Source organism: Xyrauchen texanus, chromosome 48, assembly GCF_025860055.1.
Source record: "Xyrauchen texanus isolate HMW12.3.18 chromosome 48, RBS_HiC_50CHRs, whole genome shotgun sequence".
NCBI classification, from domain to species: Eukaryota; Metazoa; Chordata; class Actinopteri; order Cypriniformes; family Catostomidae; genus Xyrauchen; species Xyrauchen texanus.
Genome location: NC_068323.1, coordinates 20,311,910 through 20,333,839, shown reverse-complemented (window position 1 = coordinate 20,333,839; position 21,930 = coordinate 20,311,910). Strand labels below are relative to the sequence as shown.

Here is a 21,930-nt window from a genome sequence, read left to right as displayed (position 1 = left end):
TTGGAAGGTGAGCGCTGTATCTGGTGAATGCAAATCGTTTATTGCAAGGGCTTCCCTTGTGGCCTATTTTTCGTGCATATCTCAAGAATCAATGTAAAGATTGTAGATCCTTACTTGCATATAGAATACAATGTTCCACAATTTTACCAGTCATTAGTGTAGAAAATAGCAACATCTCCACTAAGAAATTAATTAGAAAATAATCAATAGAGTGTTCTTGACAACTTCAACTGTATAAATGTATACATTTTTGTTTCATCAGACCAGAGGAAATTTATCCAAAAGGTATGATATTTGCACTTTTCACACCAAACTATTTTCATCTCTAGGAGACAGAATGCATTTCCTTCCTAAGTGGTATGATGGCTGCGTGGTCCCATGGTGTTTATACTTGCGTACTATTGTTAGTACAGATGAATGTGGTACCTTCAGGCATTTGGAAATTGCTCTCAAGGATGAACTAATCTTGTGGGTGTCCCAAAAAAATTTTCTGAGGTTTCGGCAGATTTTCCCATGATGTCAAGAAAAGAGGCAAAAAAAAAAAAAGAGAGAAAAGAGTTTGAAGGTAGGCCTTAAAATACATCCACAGTGCATACTAATTATATTCAATTAAATACTTCTCATTAAATTAAAAAATTTGACTGTTTGAAACAATTTAGTTGCAATTCAGTCAATGAAATTACTGCTAGATTTGTAAAAATGTTTATTATTTGACACATGTAACGATGTTGACCCATAAAATGTAATATAGCTAATAAAAACACTAATTTTGTGAGTAAACAGTGCAGTGTGATTAATGTAAACCTTAATGTAGGCAAATACCTCTTAGGATATTTATCAAATTAATCCAAAATAATTCCTTCCTCTGTAAACGTTTTAAAATGATCATTATTTTTTTTTATTGTTGCTTATTTTGTCCCAATTCTCAAGAATGTCTGTGTAGTGTGCATGTCATAAAATTAGTACAGACAATCTTGCTCATGTATGTGTTCACATGGACATATCTTAGTCTTACATCAACCAATAAGAGCATTTGACCAATGTCAAACCAGACAACAAACAGGCTGAATCATAATCATTAATAATGTCAAAAACAGTGTTCCAGAGATATGCTAAAAATACACAGGAAGTGGAGTAGGATTGCCTTGGGAAGGTGTTGATATGCCAAATTCTGGGTACAAGTTGTGCTGTAAGTGTATTTAGAACAGTGTTTGGGCCTTTAAATGGATCCTCTGGAAAATTCTGGTGTACTTTTGTCGATCGGAATGCCTCGCTGTGGCCATTTGTGCAATTTGCTTACACAAAGTGGGCACTGTGGTGGGCGAGAGAAGAGATACAGATGAAGGGAGGTAGGGTGAACAGGAGTGGAACAGGAGATGTAGCTAAAAAAGAGAAACTTGCCATTCTTAAAGAGCTTGTGGCATCAATTTTGGCAACAAGCTTAATCTGTATGTTTGTGCTTCTATTAAGTTGATATACAGTATTTTTTATTTAGGGGTAGGGATAGAGTTGGGGTTATGGTAAAGGTTAGGGTCATATTCACGATTTTGCCTATTCATTTGTTTCCTTGAAGCTCACTCATAATGTTTGTCAAGGTTTAAACAAATCTGACAATGCAAGAAAACCATGTTTACATAAGATTCAAAATAATCTGATTATCCTTTGTTTTTGACATCAAAATATAAACAGGCAAGCGCACCACACTGGAGTAACCAGTTAGAATGCTGGCAAAGGTGTTTACAAGCAGACTAAATTCGGGGTAATGGGCAAAAATCTATGTGTACAGATAGTTATTTGCTTAAAGCATGTATGACCTTATTCCCATTAAGGAAAACCATTTAAAGAGTTTACATGACCTTAACGCATTGTCGGCTGATTAAGCATATTCGGTGTAAGGTTGTGCATATAAATGCGCTCATTGAGAATGTTTATAGACACACCAATTCACTGATAACTACCAATACTCAGCTCATTCTAAAAATCTGATGCACCTGCGCACATTGGAAAAGCCGGTAAGAACTCCAGTAAAACTGTTTACATGCAACATTAAATTGGGGTAATGGGCAAAAATCAAAGTGCACCAATCGGTTTTTGCTTATATGATTTTATCATGGTATGGTCATAAATGGTTTAAGGTTTTTACATGACCTTAACGTGCTGTCTGCTTTTTAAGCATTATCATGTACGATCGTGCATGTAAACATGTTCACAGATAAGCTGAATATGCAGCATTTTCCAAATATAACTATGTTACCCTATCATCAAGCCTCATTGTTTCTTGTAATAATTGCAAAATCACCACATACTCAGCATGTTCTCAAACTCATACTCCGCAAGGATTTGATTTGAGAGTAAATAACAATGGAAAGTTTGGTCTGTTCATGGCGCAAAGTGATTGTATGGCTTCAGAAGGCTTGGAATATATGTTTTTTTGTCCTTTTTTGGAGCAATGTTGGGGTGAATATATAACAGAATTTCCATTTTTGGGTGAACTACTCCTTTAAAATGCTGATTGTTTAAGACAATTTACTTCAAGATGTCTAATTCCAGATGAATTCTCTTCATCTTGCTTCTCAGATAAATTGATCTTGTTTTAAGGAGGTTTTATGTTTAAGGTATTTTTACTGGAAATCAAGCCAAGTATCTATTTCCAAGTATGGTATTTGCAGTCTGATATACTGTAAGTACCTTTTATCCTGCACTGTTCTTTGTGTGTATCTATGTAGACAGCATCAAAGAAACGCTCCAGTGCTTTGGAACAGGACACTCGGTTCACGAGAGTCAGGCACACTGACGTCCTTGTTCGGCTCTGTTGTGTTACCTAACATCTGAAGCATAGAGACAATTCACAGGCTGATCTGGACAGGGGTCCGGCTGCCAAACACACATGAGTCGCCCCCTCACCTCTGCGGTGAGCCATTAGAGAGGGGGTTGCCTTAGTAACAGCAAATTGGCAGGCTAGTCAGACGCAATGAGGCAGCCCACAAAGTTCACTGACATTATGGCTCTGCTATCGGGCAGACAGAAGTGTTGGTATGGAAGAAGACCAATAATTACCAGAGATTTGCAGCATTACTAGATATTCTTTAAAGCAGGAAATCAACATACTGCTACCAAAAGCTCATGTACTCTGAAATCGACCACAATCTGCCGAATTACTGACAAGCGGCATCTCAAAAACTGCTGGGATATAGACCTTCAAAGTTTGTGAATTTGTTTCAGTGATGTTACATAAGAGTAATAGGACTAGGGTTTCAACTAACTATTATTTTCATAATCAACTAATCTAATGATCATTAGAACGATTAACTGCCTATTTGGGTGATTATTGCTATGATCACACAGGAAGTCAGCATACTGTTTCCGAATGTTCCAGTACCATAGGATCGGCAACATTATGCCGACTCACTGGCATGCCTTATCTCCCATCGGACATATCAAGAACGGCTCGACAACAATTACTTTCCCTCGTGGCATGACTGGTACCACGTACTCAGTTGCATGGGAGAACACAGTTCAATCCCCATTCAAACGAGGAAGTAATCATGTTTGTATAAACAATCACAAGTGTGATAAGGAGGTTGCATTTGTATCCCTAACATTGCATTTTGTCTCTACTGATGGTTAGGGATAGATTTGGGATTTGGTTGGGGGGTATATTAAATAAAATAAGCATTTCTCTTCACTGTTTTACACCCTGTTCAGCTTCTGGCGACCTCTCCTGGTTATAAATGGACGTCACACTTGTTTATAAGCTCTGAAATACTTATTGCTTTAGCCTCTGGGGGCAGTGCTTTCAAATTCGGTAAACGTATACCGATTTCCATTAAAGGAAAATTGGCACACACTTGCCGATTTTTATGTGAGATCAGGCTGGATTAACCAATGTATATTAAGTGATAATATAGCTTATGCCTTGAGTTAAGAGGTAGAAATAACATGAGTTTACTAACAGTAAAGAAATAAGAATGAAAGTATCTTGTATTTGCAAACTGAAAAATTATTGTATTTGTAAAAATACGGTGTATAAAAAAAAACAATGTATCACTAAAAATACACTTTAAAAAATCCTGTTCTATCATTTTTGCCTTGTTTTACATTTAAAATATCTAAAATCCTTAATTATGAAGTTCTACAAACAGAAATTTTACAATTTATTGATTTAAATACATAATAATATAGATTTTATATAAATACACTTGAATGAACACTGTAACCTGCAAATATTACTGTAAGGTTCGACTAATTCAACTAACCCATACATTTTTTTTGGGTGGTTAAACCTAAGGTAATCACAATTAATTTATACTGTATGTTACCACATTTTTTTAGGTTTATTTTAGTATTTTCTTTTTATGTTTTTTTTTTTTTTTGTAGGCCTATATAATGATATATATGGTGTTGGAATTCGATTATAATATTTAAAGGAATGGTTCACCCAAAAAATTTAATTCTCTCATTATTCACTTACACTGATGCCATCCCATATTTGTTTGACTGTCTTTCTTTAGCAGAACAAAAATTAGGATTTTTTTTAGAAAACTCTTGAAGCTCTGTAGGTCTTTATAATGTAAGTAAATGGGTGCCAGCAGGCTGCTGGCTGTTTGATGTCTCAAAAGTCATATTAGGCAGCATAAAAGTAATCCACATGACTCCAGTCAATCAGTTAATGTCTTCTGAAGCAAATCAATAGGTTTGTGTAAGAAACAAAATTATAATTAAAACGTTTTTAACTTTAAATTGTTGCTTCCGCCTAAGGCTGTATTCCTGTTTGAAATGAACTAACTCATGTGTGATTCGTTCCTCTGTTGTATACAAAGCGAGTGCTTCTTACTGGTGTCGTGTGGATTACTTTTATGCTGCCTAAATATGCCTTTTGGGCCGTCAAAGAGCCAGCAGCCTGCTGGCACCTGTTTACTTACATTATAAAGACCTTCATTTGTGTTCTGCTGAAGCAAGACAGTCTAACACATCTGGGATGGGATCAGGGAACTGAATAATAGGAGAATTTCCATTTTTGGGTGAACAAATCCTTTTACCAAGATTAATAGCAAGAATTTTCATAGTTAAAATCAATTGATCGCAGATATTGAAAGTACTTTAAATGTAACTAAATGTACTTCTTTTGCCGTCAAATGCATTTATTTTCATCTTAGAAAAGAAAACAATATGTAGCAATAATGTTTTATTAACCTACTTCAAACGAAGTATTCCACAGTGTAAAGACAGAAATGCACTAGAATAACACCAATTAAAATTATTAAACGTGTTTATCGCAATAAAGAAAAACGTACAATTATTAACACATGCAATTCTTTTAAGATAATTGCATGTGTTAACATGTACATTCTGACAGCTCTAATATAAAAGTATGGCTATCTATAATATATTTATTTACAAGCGTATGTTAGCTTATCATTCTCAACACATATGCACGATTCAAGTGTTGTGACTTTCACTTTGTCACCTTGTTTCTAAAGTGTGTCAATGCCATTTGTATGATTACTCAAACAGTTAGAAGTGTCACATCTAGAAAAGCACTTCACAAATGAGTGCTATTGACACTCAAGTCATTTTTATTGCAGGACAGCAATTCAATTATAACAAAACTTGACATAAAATCACAGTCAGGCCTACAGCGATCTAACACAAGTGCTAATAAGATCTGTAGTGTTACTTAAATCATATGGTAATATCTATTTGATATGATCTGTTGAGCATTTGCCCTAGTAGCCTTCCATTAATACTCATCCCATACTGTGTTTGTGTCAAATTGATTGTATTTTCAACCCCCATGAGCACACATTACCGAGATAAAGTGACTAGTATTTGTCTGGTCATGTGCTCTACATATAGTGGCCATCAGGAGTGGGCAACCTGCAATAAAGTGTAGTCATCTCATACGAGTGTACATTGTTTGTCAAAAGGACTAATAGTTTCTTCAGGTGGGCCTATTACATTTTTATATAGTGCACCTTTACATTAGAGCAGAAAGCTGTTAAAGAGTATAAAGACCCCTAGTTGATGGTTGACCTCCTTTAGAAGGTTCTTTGTGATGGAAATGTGGTGTGAGTTGTCTTTAACACACCGACACATTGAGAGACACGTTGACCCCTAGAGTACACCTCTCTCTCAACTGAAAATGCGGCACTGAAGTCAGGCAGAGGAAGCATGGTCACAACGAGTCAACGTGCGAATCCTGGCTATACACGCTACAATCTGGCACTGCGAACTGCCTCAGGCTGTGTCACCAACACATTTCACTTTCCTAGGGTCTTGACTCCTCGGCATCTGTACAAGTCACATCCAGTAAACGTTCAGTCAATGTATGTCTAGATACACAAATGTAACATAACACAATGAACTGTGTATATTACCAGCTACTATCTTCAAACGCGTTTTTTCATCAAATTCTGGCTTAGCATGATAAATGCTGCATCATTAATGTCACATACTGTATAAATGTGCAAATTTGCACCCATGCAAGAGCAAGCAGGGGAAGAGCAAAAAATCGAACCTAGAATGTCTTTTCTCATATGAAGGTTTGGGAAATCTGATTCATTTTAGTGAATCATTTTTCATTTAGTCTAAAACTAAATATTATTCCCCCATATGTAACTTCATAAAAAAGTTACATAAGCTTCTTTTTGTTTGTCAATTACCTTTTCAAATGGAAAGCTTAACTAGCTGAAAATTAAAATTAGAGGTTGACCGATATTGTTCTTTTCAGGCCGATGCCGATCTTTTGAAATCCGGGTCGGTCGACAGCCGATTAATGCTGCCGATTTATTTTGGTCGATATTTGGCCGATATGTGCTTGTTTTTAACCTCTTATTTGAACCTTTTATTTGAAAGATAAAATGTAACACAAATAATTACTTAAGATAGACAACATTTCTCAACAAATACATTTATTGAACACTTGACCAATCTGCACTTGTACACTTAAAATTAAAAATGTATAATGTAAAAACATATTGTATAAATAATGTATAACAAATATATTAAATAAACAAAGCAGGTGTTACGAACTGCTCCGAGACACGAAGGTTGAGATCCAAATGCAGCTTTAATTAAGGGGCAATCCAGACACCATCCATCCATCCATCCATCGTCAACCGCTTATCCTGTGTACAGGGTCGCGGGGGGCTGGAGCCTATCCCAGCTAACATTGGGCGAAAGGCGGGGGACACCCTGGACAGCCCTCCATCCAATCCAGACACGTAATCCAATATTCAGAGCATCCAAGAGAAGCACAGGCATAACTAGGGATGGGTATCGTTAAGGTTTTAATGGTATTACAATCTTACCAATACTGCTTATCGATCCGGTACTTTAACGGTATTCTTAATGGTTCTTTTTGTATATATATATATATATATATATATATATATATATATGTATGTCAAAATGTTGATGGGACTTGATGATTAATCGGCAATTTAAATTGAACCATGTTACAACCAGAATTTCAGGCTAACACAGAAGGCCAATCAGGGCATTACTATTCTAGAGCTGTCGTTCTCTCTGATGTGCAAATAAAGTTTTTTTGTTCACAAATGATTTAGTTTTGACCAAAAAAATAAAAAATAATAATAATAATTGTTTGCAAAAGAAATACAATTTTAAAAAATGCTATACTTTTAACAAGCATTTTCATTTTGCTATTTTTTTCATTTCAAACGCTTTCGTATTTCAAATGTTTGTTTTAAACTTTTTTGTTTCATCAAAAATGTTGCTATTTTGAAATAAATGCTTTCATTTCACAGCTGTTTTCATTTCAAAAACAAACGTTTTTTTTTCTTTCACAATGGTTTTGTTTCACAAAAACTTTTTATTTTGCAAACAAACATTTTCGCTTCTCAAACATTTTTGTTTCACAAAGGTTTTTATTTTGCAAATAAATGTTTTTGTTTCACAAACAACAGTGAGCCCACATGCATCCATTGCTGGATGAAGCTTTATAACTGCCTGATTAAGCAAGGTTAGATCTGGACAGGCTTAGTGGGATGAAAATGTTTTCTAGTAAGGGGACCACGATGAGGAGGATAGTGGGGATAGTGGTATGAGTGACAGTTAACGAGGATGAAGTGACAGCGTGACAAGAGGTTTCATCACTCTGATGGAAAATGAAAATGAAAAAAAAAAAAACTTTCACACATGTGCTCCTACATCTTTGTTGGGTCGCCCTCCAGGCAACATCACAGATGGGGGCTGCACCAAACGGGTTTTGATGTGGAAAAAATAACTGTGTGTGTGCATAAAAGAGGGCAAGTGCATCATTTAAGGAATAATTCTACCCAAAATAAACATTCTGTACTTCTTCATTTAGAATTGACATTTTTGGGTGAATGATACCTTTAAATTTGGATGCAATTTGCGCATGGGTGCATCACTAACATGCTTTATAAAATACGACAAAAAACTAATCCAATGTGGGTTCGTTGAGCAACATGCAAGGAAGAAAAGATTTTCTCAAAACAAATCAAGACATTCGTAGCTGTCCATAAGAGGAAATCTTGATCATCACTTACAGTACTATGGCACATTACTCTAAGAAGCATGCTTAATCACATGACCTATTTGCTCGACCTCTTGTGTCGGTTAATCATTTTACAAACAACAGTGAACCCATGACTTGCCTCACACACGTCTCTCTTTTACCTCATCATATCCAGATAATTCTGCTTTAGGGAGAGAAATATTTCTATGTCATATAGTCATAAGTGTTAAACAGAGAGAAACTTTTTTTATGCTCATGTCTGATTTTCTATATCGCTCTCTCATTCTGTTTCCAACAAAATATAGACAAGATACAGTCTTCAAAGACAAAGAACAACTGGCTCTAACAAGGAAAGAAAGAGATGTGGAAGTCCAGATGTACAACTAAACAAGAGGATAAGTACATCAGAGTCTCTAGTTTGAGAAATAGATGCCTCACATGTCCTCAGCTGACAGCTTCATTGAATTCTACCCGCTCAACACCAGTTTCATGTACAACAGTAAAGAGAAGACTCAGGTGTGCAGGCCTTATGGGAAGTATTGTAAAGAAAAAGACACTTTTGAAACAGAAAAACAAAAAGAAAAGGTTAGAGTGGGCAAAGAAACACAGACATTGGACAACAGATAATTGGAAAAGAGTGTTATGGATCTTAACCCCATTGAGATTTTGTGGGATCAGCTAGACTGTAAGGTGCGTGAGAAGTGCCTGACAAGACAAACACATCTATGGCAAGTGCTACAGGAAGTGTGGGGTGAAATGTCACCTGAGTATCTGGACAGCTAGAATGTCAAGGATCTGCAAAGCTGAGATCTGGAGGAGTTTTGATGAGAACTCTTTGAAGTAGTTTTTTTTTTTCAAATTGTAGCAGTCATTTTTCATGTTTTTAATGTCCTGACTATACATTGTGATCAATTTAATGCCACTTAAAAGTACCAATTTCTTTCCAAAATCTGCACATTATTCCAAAATTTTGGCCACTGTGTGTGTGTGTGTGTGTGTGTGTGTGTGTGTGTGTGTGTGTATGTATATATGTATAACAAATGTATTTACAAATATATATATATAAAAATGCAAAAAAAAACTTAAATAAACATAAAAATAAATTATTTTCAAATAAAACAAAATCAAATAAAACATCATAAAATATACTAATTTAAAATAAATAAAATAATATATAACAAAATACAATACAATACCATATATTGAATCAAATTTTGTAATAAATAAGATATGTGATTAAATATTACTTAAATATTTTAAATAATAAAATAAAATAAACTGAAAAAAAAAAAAACGTTAATATATTTGAATAAAATCAAAGGAATATAAAGTAAAATAAACTACTGCTCAGGAAAGTCTTCCATATCCTGAGTCTCACAAAATCTAATTTGGGTTGTTTCTTATAAACATACAAACACAGCCAAAGCTAATGACCACAAAATATATCATTCACATTCTGCTAACTGCATCCAAGCCAATGATAAGATGTTAGACCAACCACAGCCAAACTATCAAACAGCAAATTAACAAAACACTGTTCATTAATTAGTCAAATACATTTTATCACCCACGTTGACTTCTGATAAGAGTGGTGGCTTTGATCGGAGTCCCAGATACATTTGAAATACTAATTGAGACTGCTGTTATAACAAGCCATTACAACAAACAGTTTCCATGTCACTGACAACCTATTTTGCCCACGTATCTGTAACTGGAGCTGCAGAGCGTGAATCTTCGCTATCTGCCGAGCTGCAGACTCGCAACGTTATGTGCTCGCTTTGTTATGCAACCGAAATCAGTTTGAATTAGTCATCCTTGATTCAGCTGGCCACCAAATTTGTCTTTACTTTTTGAACGCTGTCAGAATCTTGGAAGTCTTTTTTATTAGCTTTCATGTAATTGCATCGGTGATGATTGAGAACAAAAAGGTTTTTGACATGACATGTTGCAATGTGAAAATAGCCCTGACAGGAAATGACAAAAATAAGACCATTCTCTGTTGAATTGGGTGCTGTTAGACTGCCTGAAAAGTCATGTATCCTTATCCTAAGCATTTACATATGAATAATGACTGTATGTAAAACAGGCATGTCCTTACATCATTGTTCCATGAACAGAAATTGCTGTGTCATCTTCTTTGGACTGTTATATGCAGTGAATGATGACGATATAAATCAACATTGCTAAGAGGTGGTTATGTCTTCTGACATGCCAAGAACTGCACAGTCAGAGAGAAAGCAAGACAGAGTTACATTGTCATGTCTTACACTAATGCTTGTTAATCCTCGGTACAAGCTTACATAAAGCGCTCTGTCAGATCTCATAGTCTCTCTATTGTAAGGAAAGCACTGCATTCAAGTCTCCACAAAGCCTATTCTGCCTGATAATTATTCAAATTATCTTCAATTGCCTTTGCTTAGGTAACTTAAAAGTGGCCTTTGATATTCAAGCTGATTTATCTAAGATAAAAACATTCATAAAATATTAGAATTTTTTCTGGTGTGAAAAGCAAGCACGGTAATAGTCATGTAGGATGAAGAAAAACAGACACAGGTAATAAAATAAATGTGAAAAAAATCGCACTACTAATCTTTTTGAGGATTCATAAATACTAACAAATATAGTGAAACAATATTGACAGTTTCTGAACAGGTTTCCTAAACACTCCTTGCGCCCCTTGCCTGTAATTGGTAGTAGCCCCGCCTCAAACTCACGTTGTCGGTTGAGGCAGATGTTGACAGATCGGACAAACAAACAGAGCAATGTTTTGAAAGTGCCTCAGAGACAACAGGCCTCATTCGTGAAATGAATGTATTTAAATGAATGTTTTAACTTAAATTGTTAGTGAGGTTAATGATTTTAACGTAAATCGTCACATTTAATACAACAATTTACGTAAGAATGGTTTTAGAAAGTATTTACACAGGATTTTTTCCATAAATTTGATACAGATTTGACATAAATTGTTCATAAAATCATTCTTAGATAAATTGTCTCATTGCGACAATTTACGCAAGAATGGTTTTAAGAACGATAAACATACATTTTAATGAATCTAATTTGACAAAATTTGTTCGTAAAACCATTCTTATGTAAACTGTCACGTTAATTTGAACGCAACAACTTACATCAGTGTTTCCCAACCACTGTGATTGTCAGGTGTGCCGTGGAAAATGATCAGATTCCGCAAAATAAATCAGGGCTCCGGACTGAGACAAATTTTAAAAATGTTTTCCTAACAGTGCAAATAAACTTTGCAAGAGGTCGCACTGGTGCGCCTACACAGTTGGCTGACTCTCTGATTGTGCTCTGTCGTTTTTAGTTCCGTATGAGAAATATCAAACGGCAAATGTTCCAAACGTGAAAGGAAACAGCTTTACCCGGATCAGTCAGTGCTGCTCAATGGACAGATCAGCACAGATGTGCATTTACACGTGGACCGGTCTCGAGCGCTCAGTCGCGCATATCATCATAAACAGAGCTGCGAGAAGCACGGGCTGGGTCACGAATTCTTCATCGATTATTTGTTTAAAACCTCTATGAAAACCCGTAATGTGTCGATGATTAAACCAGTTTAAAACTGTGATCTCATTTTACACCGTACCTACACGACTTACGTTTTTTGCATAGCCGAATTTCAAACATTATGAGTAAACACGCAACTAAAATGGACAGAAAACATGGAAGTTCTTGAAAAGGAAAACTATCAAGGATGGTTATGTGGGACAGTGGGATAGGGCTTTAATTGTAGAAAGTATGCAGAAAAAGAACATATTTTAAAAACAAAAGAAAATGCACGTCACCTTTACAACTGAAGTGATGGATTTCTGCACCACTAGCGTCAAAAAAAACGAAATATACAAAATAATCACTGTTTTCAAACAGGTTCCTGGAAAATATTCCATTGGTTTAGAAACAAATAGTCCCACCAGAACTAACACCAATCGTTGAGACAATTACTGTACATTTATAAAAGACCTTATACAAAAGAACAACATTTGCTTAAAGGGATAGTTCACCCAAAAATGAAAATTCTCTCATCATTTACGCACCCTCATAACATCCCAGATGTGTATGACTTTTTTGTCAAGAATATCTCAGTTCTGCTTTAGAAGACTTTTATTTTAACCGCTGGAGTTGTATGGATTACTTTTACCATGATTGTCTGTGCTTTTTGGAGCTTTAAAGGACTGATCACCATCCACTTGCATTGTATGGACCAACAGAGCTGAGATATTCTACTAAAAATCAATGTTTGTGTTCTGCTGATGAAAGAATGTCATACACATCTGGGATGGCATGAGGGTGAGTAAATGATGAGAAAATTTTCATTTTTGATAAATAAACAAACTACAATTAAATTCTTATAGAGAACAGAGACATTACTGTCCTTCTACTGTCTCCAAAATCCAGCGCGGCACTTTTAATAAGTTCCTGTCCTGAAAGCACTATAATCCAGTCTCTCGAGTGATATATGCTTTGTAGCAAAAGCAAACTGTGACTACGCCATACAATCGAGCCAATATGAAGAAATCACAGTACAAGAAGGTACTTACCACATACAACTGCTTCCACAGAACAGACCATTCTTGAAGTGTCGAGGTGACCTCTGTCACGATGGGGTCTTCAAGGGGGACCACAGTCTCATATTGGCTGTACAGAAAGAGAAACCACACATTAGTGTGATCGCTTGCTGTGAGAAACGTTGTAGTTGAACTTTTTAAAAAGGCGGAACAATGATACAGTTATGTTCCAGATGGCAATACCAAGGTATTTTGGTATATACCATTGTAATGAATAATTACGATATTAATACTTCATGTTATTTACATGGTAATATTAGGTACTGTACTTCAAAGAACACTTTGGTTCGGTACAATGTCAAAAAATAATATATATAAATAAATAATACTAATGGAATAAACAAGGGTGTCAATTGTATAGCCTGCTCACTGGGCCCATTAAAAGGGGGCCCATCCATAAACATTTTGTCCCAGCTACTGTGAATTGAAGTGATAGCCCTGGAATTACCACAGTACTTTTTTGTAAGCGGATGCTATCAAATCAAATTGTAGCAAATGTAGTATATAAGTCAGGGCTGTTTCTAGCTGTAAGCAGTATAGCTGTCGCTTAGGGCCCCGAGCTACTAGGGGGCCCTAGCTTACAGCTATACTGCTTATAGCTAGAAACAGCCCCGACAGGGGTGGGGGCCCCAAGAAGGATTTTGCTTAGGGCCCATATGCTTAGAAACGGCCCTGATATAAGTATAATATATGTGTAAGTAGAAATTTCTGCCTTTAAGTTTAATTGAAACCTTACATTTATTTTAGTAAATTAAATGTGGTGCCAAAGTTATTACAGCAGTAATAAGTCATTGCACTTTTCAAATATTTTAAATGTAATTACTGAAGAAGAAAATGTATTTAACTTTAGAAAAATCAAGTAGAAATGGAAGGGTCTCGACTCAAGCTAGCATAAGCGCTAAGTATTATGTCACAACTACGGAGTGGTGGTGGCGTAGTGGACTAAAGCACATAACTGGCAATCAGAAGGTCGCTGGTTCGATCCCCACAGCCACCACCATTGTGTCCTTGAGCAAGGCACTTAACTCCAGGTTGCTCCGGGGGGATTGTCCTTGTAATAAGTGCACTGTAAGTCACTTTGGATAAAAGCGTCTGCCAAATGCATAAATGTAAATGTAAATATAAACTCCAAGCTTGACAAAAATAAAATGAAATAGTTCTGGCAAATTGCCGCAAAATTGCCACTCATTATTTTCACATGCAAATGAGCTTTGTGGCAATTTCTTAATTGTCGCTAAAGGTTTTTTTGTAAGGGTGATCACCCATCGACTGCTTCCCTTGAGTGAAAACATCTTAAAACCAGCATCTAAACTTCTCATTACCAGCACTAGGTCCATAAAACTCTGTCCCATGAACAGGGGTGGACTGGGAAGAGAAATCAGCCTGGGATTTTACATAGAAACTGGCCCAAAAGTTTTCGCTGTCCATTTCTGCATATCGTGGCGCCTTTTTGCGGCTCATTTCAGCTTAGTCCCGGTTCTCCCAATGGCCAGTCCACCCCTGATCGGCCCCAAAATGCGTCGGCCCACTGGGAAAATGCCCGGTATGCCAGATTACATCGAACCCTGCCCATGAAATCAGAACTGGAGTTTCATGGCTTTTAGTCCATGTCTGTTAGCTAGCTAGTGTACCTATAACAGTTGACAAAATGACCTTTTAGTAGATATACACATTTACAATCTTTCACTTCTTAGAAAATGGAACAAACAATATTCTAAACATCATCTAATTTGCGTATGCAAATATAAATCGTGTTTATTGTCCAATAACATGCTCTCTAGAATAAGCTATTAAGCAAATCATTCTATTCCATAAGTTTCACATCATCGTCCTTTTTGAATAGTAAAAATGTGAACACAAACATAATTGTGTCTGTCAAACCATTTCATGGGGCTTTTAAAATAAGAGTGGACACTGCGCTATCATCTGAAAACCAATCCCATTAAATTCTCTAATCCTTGCTTCATCTTCCTGCCATGGCTCGTTAGCGCTTTCTGTTCATTCATCAGCCCTCCTTTGTCCTTCTTGTGTCCTTTTCTGATGCTCTGAGGAAATAGATTGATCTCTTAGTTCTGCTTTGTCATCATAAGTGTCCAAAGTTCCCTCTGAAGGGCCCACTGCGTTGAGTAATTTTCCTCTAGTTTTTTTTTTTCAGGAATCCAATCTTGGGACATGTGATGGACATTGACAATGCAAAGATCCCTCACCAGTTCACCTAGCTTATTTGTTAAAGCTAAGTGAAAAGAACATGTCATTTAGAAATAGCCTTAGCTGCAACATCACATCTATGAGCAAGTTAACATACAGTCTGACTGTATATATGTTTACATATTGATAAAAGGAGGTCTTTTATATCTTCCCTTTCATCTCAATGGGACAACGGCAAGTCCATTTCATGCTTTTGAGAGCCCTCCAAAAATGTATCACACAAAAAACTCCCCCAATAATCTTTTTATGTTACTAATTGGCTTTTTCAAACCAACATATTACAATAAAATACACACAAATGTAGAATATATCGGCTATACTGTCAGACTATTTATTGAAAGCTGGTTGTTAACAAGATGTGTACTTTTAAACTCTTGAACAAGACCCCTGGGATGCTACCTGCACTCAATAAATAAGTGTATATGCATACGTGTGTGTGTTGTGGGAAGACTGTGAATTTGTACACACAGCACCATGCACAAACAACTGTAAAAGATGGAAAACATCAAAACAAACAGAAGAAACTGTGGGCTGACAGTCCTTGATGTTCAATTCTCCCAAGTGTTTTTTGAAGTGAGTTCCAAGAGGGAGCAACAGCCCGGAGTTTTTCTTGTCTCTCTCTTTCTCGGTGTTTCTCCACTCTCTCTCTGTCTCTGTCACACTTGCACACACTCACAGAAATGGATGTCATGCCTTATGTATAGGACTGCTCAGCATGTCACTGAATAGGTCATTCATACCTGTGAATCAATCTGAAAGCTCATTCCTCTGAACTCTGAACAACGCTGTTATTTCGTTCATTAAAGAAGTGACAAGATGATTATGATATAAAGGAACAGTTCACCCAAAACTGAAAATGTTGTCATAATTTACTCTCATTTCTTCTTCTGCAGGATACAAAATGATATGTTTAATTTAATATAGCAGCTTGTCTTTTTGTACAATGGCATTGGATATATATTTTCCTTAATTTTTTTTATGTCTATTGTGGTTTCACAAAAGCTCCCGTTCACACATGTACTTGCGTTGCTTAGCGCAAAAAACATTGCAAGCCACATTGTAATTTTTGACTGAATAAATGAATACACAGATGCATGGATGGAGGGAGGGTTGAATGGATTAATGACTTAATTAATACACAGAGGGATGGATGGATGAATGCACAGATGGATGGATGGATGGAGGGTTGAATGGATTAATTAATGAATTAATGTACAGATGGGTGGATGGAGGGAGGGTTAAATGGATTAATGAATTAATTAATGCACAGATGGATGGATGGAGGGAGGGTTGAATGGATCAATTAATTAATGCACAGATGGGTGGACGGATGGATGAATGAATGCACAGTTGGATGGATGGATGGATGGATGGATGGAGGGTTGAATGGATCAATTAATGAATTAATGTACAGATGGGTGGATGGATGGATGGATGGATGGATGAATGAATACACAGATGGATGGATGGAGGGAGGGTTGAATGGATCAATTAATGAATTAATGCACAGATGGGTGGATGGAGGGAGGGTTAAATGGATTAATGAATGAATTAATGCACAGATGGGTGGACGGATGGATGAATGAATGCACAGTTGGATGGGGATGGATGGATGGATGGATGAATGAATACACAGTTGGATGGATGGATGGAGGGTTGAATGGATCAATTAATGAATTAATGTACAGATGGGTGGATGGATGGATGGATGAATGAATGAATACACAGATGGATGTATGGAGGGAGGGATGAATGGATCAATTAATGAATTAATGCACAGATGGATGGATGGATGGATGGATGAATGAATGCACAGATGGATGGAGGGTTGAATGGATCAATTAATGAATTAATGTACAGATGGGTGGATGGATGGAGGGTTGACTAGATCAATTAATGAGTTAATGCACAGATGGGTGGATGGAGGGAGGGTTGAATGGATTCATGAATTAATTAATGCACAGCTGGGTGGACGGATGGATGAATGAATGCACAGTTGGATGGATGGAGGGAGGGTTGAATGAATTAATGAATGAATTAATGCACAGATGGATGGATGGAGGGAGGGTTGAATGGATTAATGAATTAATTAATGCACAATTGGATGGATGGATGCATGGAGTAAGTATCATAATCTGGTTAGATTACCTCACAAACTGCCTTTACATATTGGTGTAGCTTTTGAACCACCAGGAGCTGTATTTAGTCTACACCAAGCTAAACCCATATTAAAACTTTGATCAAGTTAGAAACAAGAGTGTTGGTAGATCGAATCCAAATGTCGAAATCTCAATCAAGATGACACTCAGAAGTCACTAGCAGATGAGAAAGTGAATCATAATTTGGACAGAAATGAATAAATAAAATGTCTTATCTTTTAATGACATCCATTCCTCTCATTTTTGTCTTCCTATCATTGTCTTACCTCTTTGTTCCTAATTGAGTGAACAACATGACATAATTCAGTATAAAGACACTTACCCCCTGTTGGTGACGACTGCCTTCTTCAAATGAACATAGCCAGCTGGGAAGATACCCTGCGAAGCAAAAGAGAAGGGCATTACATCTCTGGTTTTGAGACTATCGGCAATTGTTGAGTGTAGAATGCAAGAGAGTGTCTTCTCAGCCACTGGCGTCTCTGAGAATGTGCCCAAGCAGAACATGATTCCAGTGGCCCTTCTAGACGTCATTGTCTTACTTGTTTTATATTATATTGCCTGTGGCAGAATCTACATCAAGAACTCGACTAAGAGCCAGGAGATAAACAGAGTTTCTCAACTAGACCTGTCAATGCCGTGTTCATTTTAAACGGGTTGTCTTTGCCGACCAATGTCAGTAGTGCTGTTGATGTAAGGATTGTTGATTAAGTAAGTGAAAAGACCAGAATTTATTGTCACCAGTATATATTATGCTATAAATGCTGTTTACCAGCAGGGGAAGGTGGTATGTTGGAATCCCAATCAGACTTTTTAACTAAACCAGCAAGACTCCCTTGGTCAACCATCTTTAAGAAATTCCATGCTGGTTGACCAGCATTTTCTTGCAGGTGAACAACATGGCTATGTTGGCCTACCAGTGAGAAAGACACTAAACCAGCACTAACCAACCTAAACCATCTTGGAAAAACGTGGAAATGCATGATTGTCTTTTCAGCAAAGGAAATGTTGGAGATAAATGTTGACATGCAAGAAAAGTAGAGCTAAAAATGAATGCGAATAGCTTAACCCAGATAATTTAGTCTAGGAAATATCTGCAAGAAACTCGAGAGTTCATTTTGGTATTTTGGCATATGAACACAGTTTGAGACATTGCGGAGACCTCTTCTGAAACTCTAGAGGAGACACACAAGACATTGCTGATGTCTTTTTTAAGAAGAAATTCATTCAGACTGGAGACTTTAGCTGACGTCTCCATTTTCTTTCCTTTTAATTTCATTTGTGCTTTATCTTTCTTTGTCTATTTAACAGTGTTTGCATTTTCATGAACTACATTAACTTGCGAATGAGGATTACAGACTAAACAACTCAATAAAGGCTTAATTCTTAATCAGAAAACTGGTCATTCTTTACATTCCCTGAGTCAATAAATGTCATTGAAAAGAATCCTTTCATACCTCAGAGGCAATTGGTTTCATTTCAGTTAACCACCAAAATGGTGCAAAGCTTTCAATTCAACTTTGAAAGTGATCAATAGCTTGAGGTGGCTAAAATAAATAAATAAACATAATTAATCACCAATTTGCAAGTTACCTTCAGAGACAAAATGGGACTGACATACTTCTGTTTATTACAACTCAGTTTGAATGCACAAACATCTAATTTGAAGAATCCAGATGGAGGAAGTTCTTGCCACATGCAGTTGTTGCCTAATTGTATTGACTGTTCGCTTTCAAAAGGTCAGATTAATTAGTAATTGAGGACACCAACTGCTCTCAAACAACCTCCATCTGCTAGGGGGAGGATTCCATATGCACGGATGACAAATCAGCATATGTTATTATTCATGAGATGGGTGGTCGCTTGCTAATCGCCTCCTTCAGTTGTACGAACATGAAGAAGCCCTATTGTTTGAGGAGAGCTCTTTTCATTTTGATGGCTCATGCGATCATCAATTAAACATGTTTGAAGAACTCATCCTTTGATTAATTAAAAGCTAATCTGGATTTACATGAAAACATCTTGGGCTAAATATCAATGAGTTCAATGAATATATTATAGTCAATATTTAATAAATGAATTGGTAAATCTCATAAAAGCATGTTACCCATCATTCCAAAATGTTCTATTTTAAGGCTATTTTTTACATTGTGACATTACTTTCATGACAATTAAGTACATCCTCCTGCCACATTCTCATTAATGTAATGCATTTGGACATTTCATTTTCAAGTTTTTTTTTACTATTCTCAATAGTGATTCTGATTTCTGAAAAGTTGTTTATTTTTTGTCATTTAATTTAAATTAAACAAAATATCTCAATAGTCCTGAGCATTTATTTTTAAGCAACGTACAATTACTTATTTCTTTCTTTTGATCTTGGTGTGAAATATAATCAGAGAGCAGGTTTGGAAAAGACACAAGACTTTAGGATTACACGTTGGTTTGATCAATAATTGAAGGTGTGCTGTGTGGCATTTCCAGAATGCATATGAATCATAAGCTGGTCCAATAGAACAAGCTAAAATTTTGTCATTTTGTGCTGCGTTCAGCGTCCATTTTAAAAGAAGATAACGAAGCTGCTCTACATGAGGTGAACTGAGAGGTGATGTTATTCTAGAGCCTGAGGCAAACAGATGTGTGTGTATGTGTATCATCTCCTTCTGTTGAAACTCTTGTATTATTAGTTTGTGTGAGTGCCAGAGGAATATATTTTATTTTATTTTGTATTTTGTTTCTTGAGTACCAGGGCTAAGTAATGAAAATAAAGTGGCATATATCATGAATGGCACAGGCTACAAGTTGAGTCAGCAGGAAACAATCTAAAAAGAGCAACATTATATTAGTTTCATCTCTCAGAATGGGTTTGGATCCTTCTTTTGCCTGAAGCACAAGCAAGCAGGTAACTGTCACGTTCCTGTGTTTGTCTGCCCTATGTGCTCTGTTTCACTAATCACGTTTATGTCACGTTTACTTGTTGTCCGCTCCGTGTTTCCCCTTCCCATTGTCATTCGTTGATGTTCCATGTCTCCGCTTGTGTATAGTTTGACTCGCGCTTTGTGTTCCCTGCCTGTCTGTCAGCCCGTTCATGGTTACCCCGTTATCTGTCCGTCCAAGGTTACCCTGTCGTTCTCCGCCCTCCGTTTCCTCTTGTATTAGTTTGCCTTTTTCCCATCGTGGACTTTCTTTTGTTCCTGTGTTTTGTTTATTCTGTTCTTTGTTCTAATAAAGCCCGCATTTGGATCCACACTCCCGTCTGCCTTCTCCTACTTCCACAACTTCATAACAGAACGAAAGACCCAAACAATGGATCCAGTGGTCCAGCAGGCCAACTACCGGCTGCTTGGTTTGAGGCAAGGGGACCGACCAGTGGAAGACCACATCCGGGACTTCCTGGAGCTGGCACACTTCCCGGAGTCAGCCCTGGTGGTTTTCTTCAGGGGCAATTTGGACGCGTCGCTGAAAGAGCGCTTACCACCGGCGACGCTCGGCTGGACTTTGCAGGAGATGGTGGAAGAGGCTCTGCTGGTCAGCGGCTCGCCACTCACTGTGGGCGTGGCAGAGGAGGACCCTACCTCACCTCCCGCGGTGGCGACCTTCAACTCGCCCATGGCTCTTCCCATCACGCCTGTTCCACCAGTCAGCGAACAAACCCCCACACCAGTCGATTCCCTTGAGCCTGCACGGTCCACTTCATCTGCCCGGAGGAGGAAGAGAAGACGGGCTTCCGCCTCCCAGCCCACGCCTGCCCCGGTCTGCGAGCCAAAGCCCTCGTCAGCCACGGTCAGCGAGCCTGAGCCCTCGTCAGCCACGGTCAGCGAGCCTGAGCCCTCGTCAGCCACGGTCAACCAGCCAGAGCCCTTAGCCCCCGATGTCAGTGAGACAGCGCCTGTAGCCTCGACAGTCCCTGAGCCAGCGCCTGTAGCCTCGACCGTCCCTGAGACAGCGCCAGTAGCCTCGACCGTCCCTGAGCCAGCGCCAGTAGCCTCGACCGTCCCTGAGCCAGCACCAGTAGCCTCGACCGTCCTTGAGCCAGCGCCAGTAGCCATGACCGTCCAAGAGCCAGCGCCAGTAGCCATGGCCATCCAAGAGCCACCGACTCTCGAGCCTCCCAGGGCTCCGCCTCTCAAGTCTCTCGAGCCTTCCAGGGCTCCTCCTCTCGAGCCTCCCAGGGCTCCGCCTCTCAAGTCTCTTGAGTCTTCCAGGGTTCCTCCTCCCGAGTCTTCCAGGGCTCTGTCTCTCAAGTCTCCTAGGGCTCCGCCTCTCAAGTCTCTCGAGTCTTCCAGGGCTCCTCCCGAGCCTCCTAGGGCTCTGCCTCTCCAGTCTCTCGAGTCTTCCAGGGCTCCTCCTCTCGAGCCTCCCAGGGCTCCACCTCTCAAGTCTCTCGAGTCTTCCAGGGCTCCTCCTCCCAAGTCTTCCAGGGCTCCATCTCTCAAGTCTCCCGAGCCTCCTAGGGCTCCGCCTCTCCAGTCTCTCGAGT

The 21,930-nt window shown here is 38.0% G+C and overlaps 1 protein-coding gene across 1 annotated transcript in view; it reads right to left on the bottom strand.

Moving 5' to 3' along the window:
- Positions 1-21,930, bottom strand: part of LOC127639758 (dedicator of cytokinesis protein 3-like) — a 232,045-nt gene that overhangs the window by 112,990 nt on the left and 97,125 nt on the right. Inside the window, exons 4-5 of the mRNA XM_052121970.1 lie at positions 17,776-17,831; positions 13,060-13,156 (exon numbers count right to left, since the gene is read on the bottom strand). Of these exons, the coding sequence (XP_051977930.1) occupies positions 13,060-13,156; positions 17,776-17,831 (153 nt within the window). The remainder of the gene's footprint in view (positions 1-13,059; positions 13,157-17,775; positions 17,832-21,930) is intronic.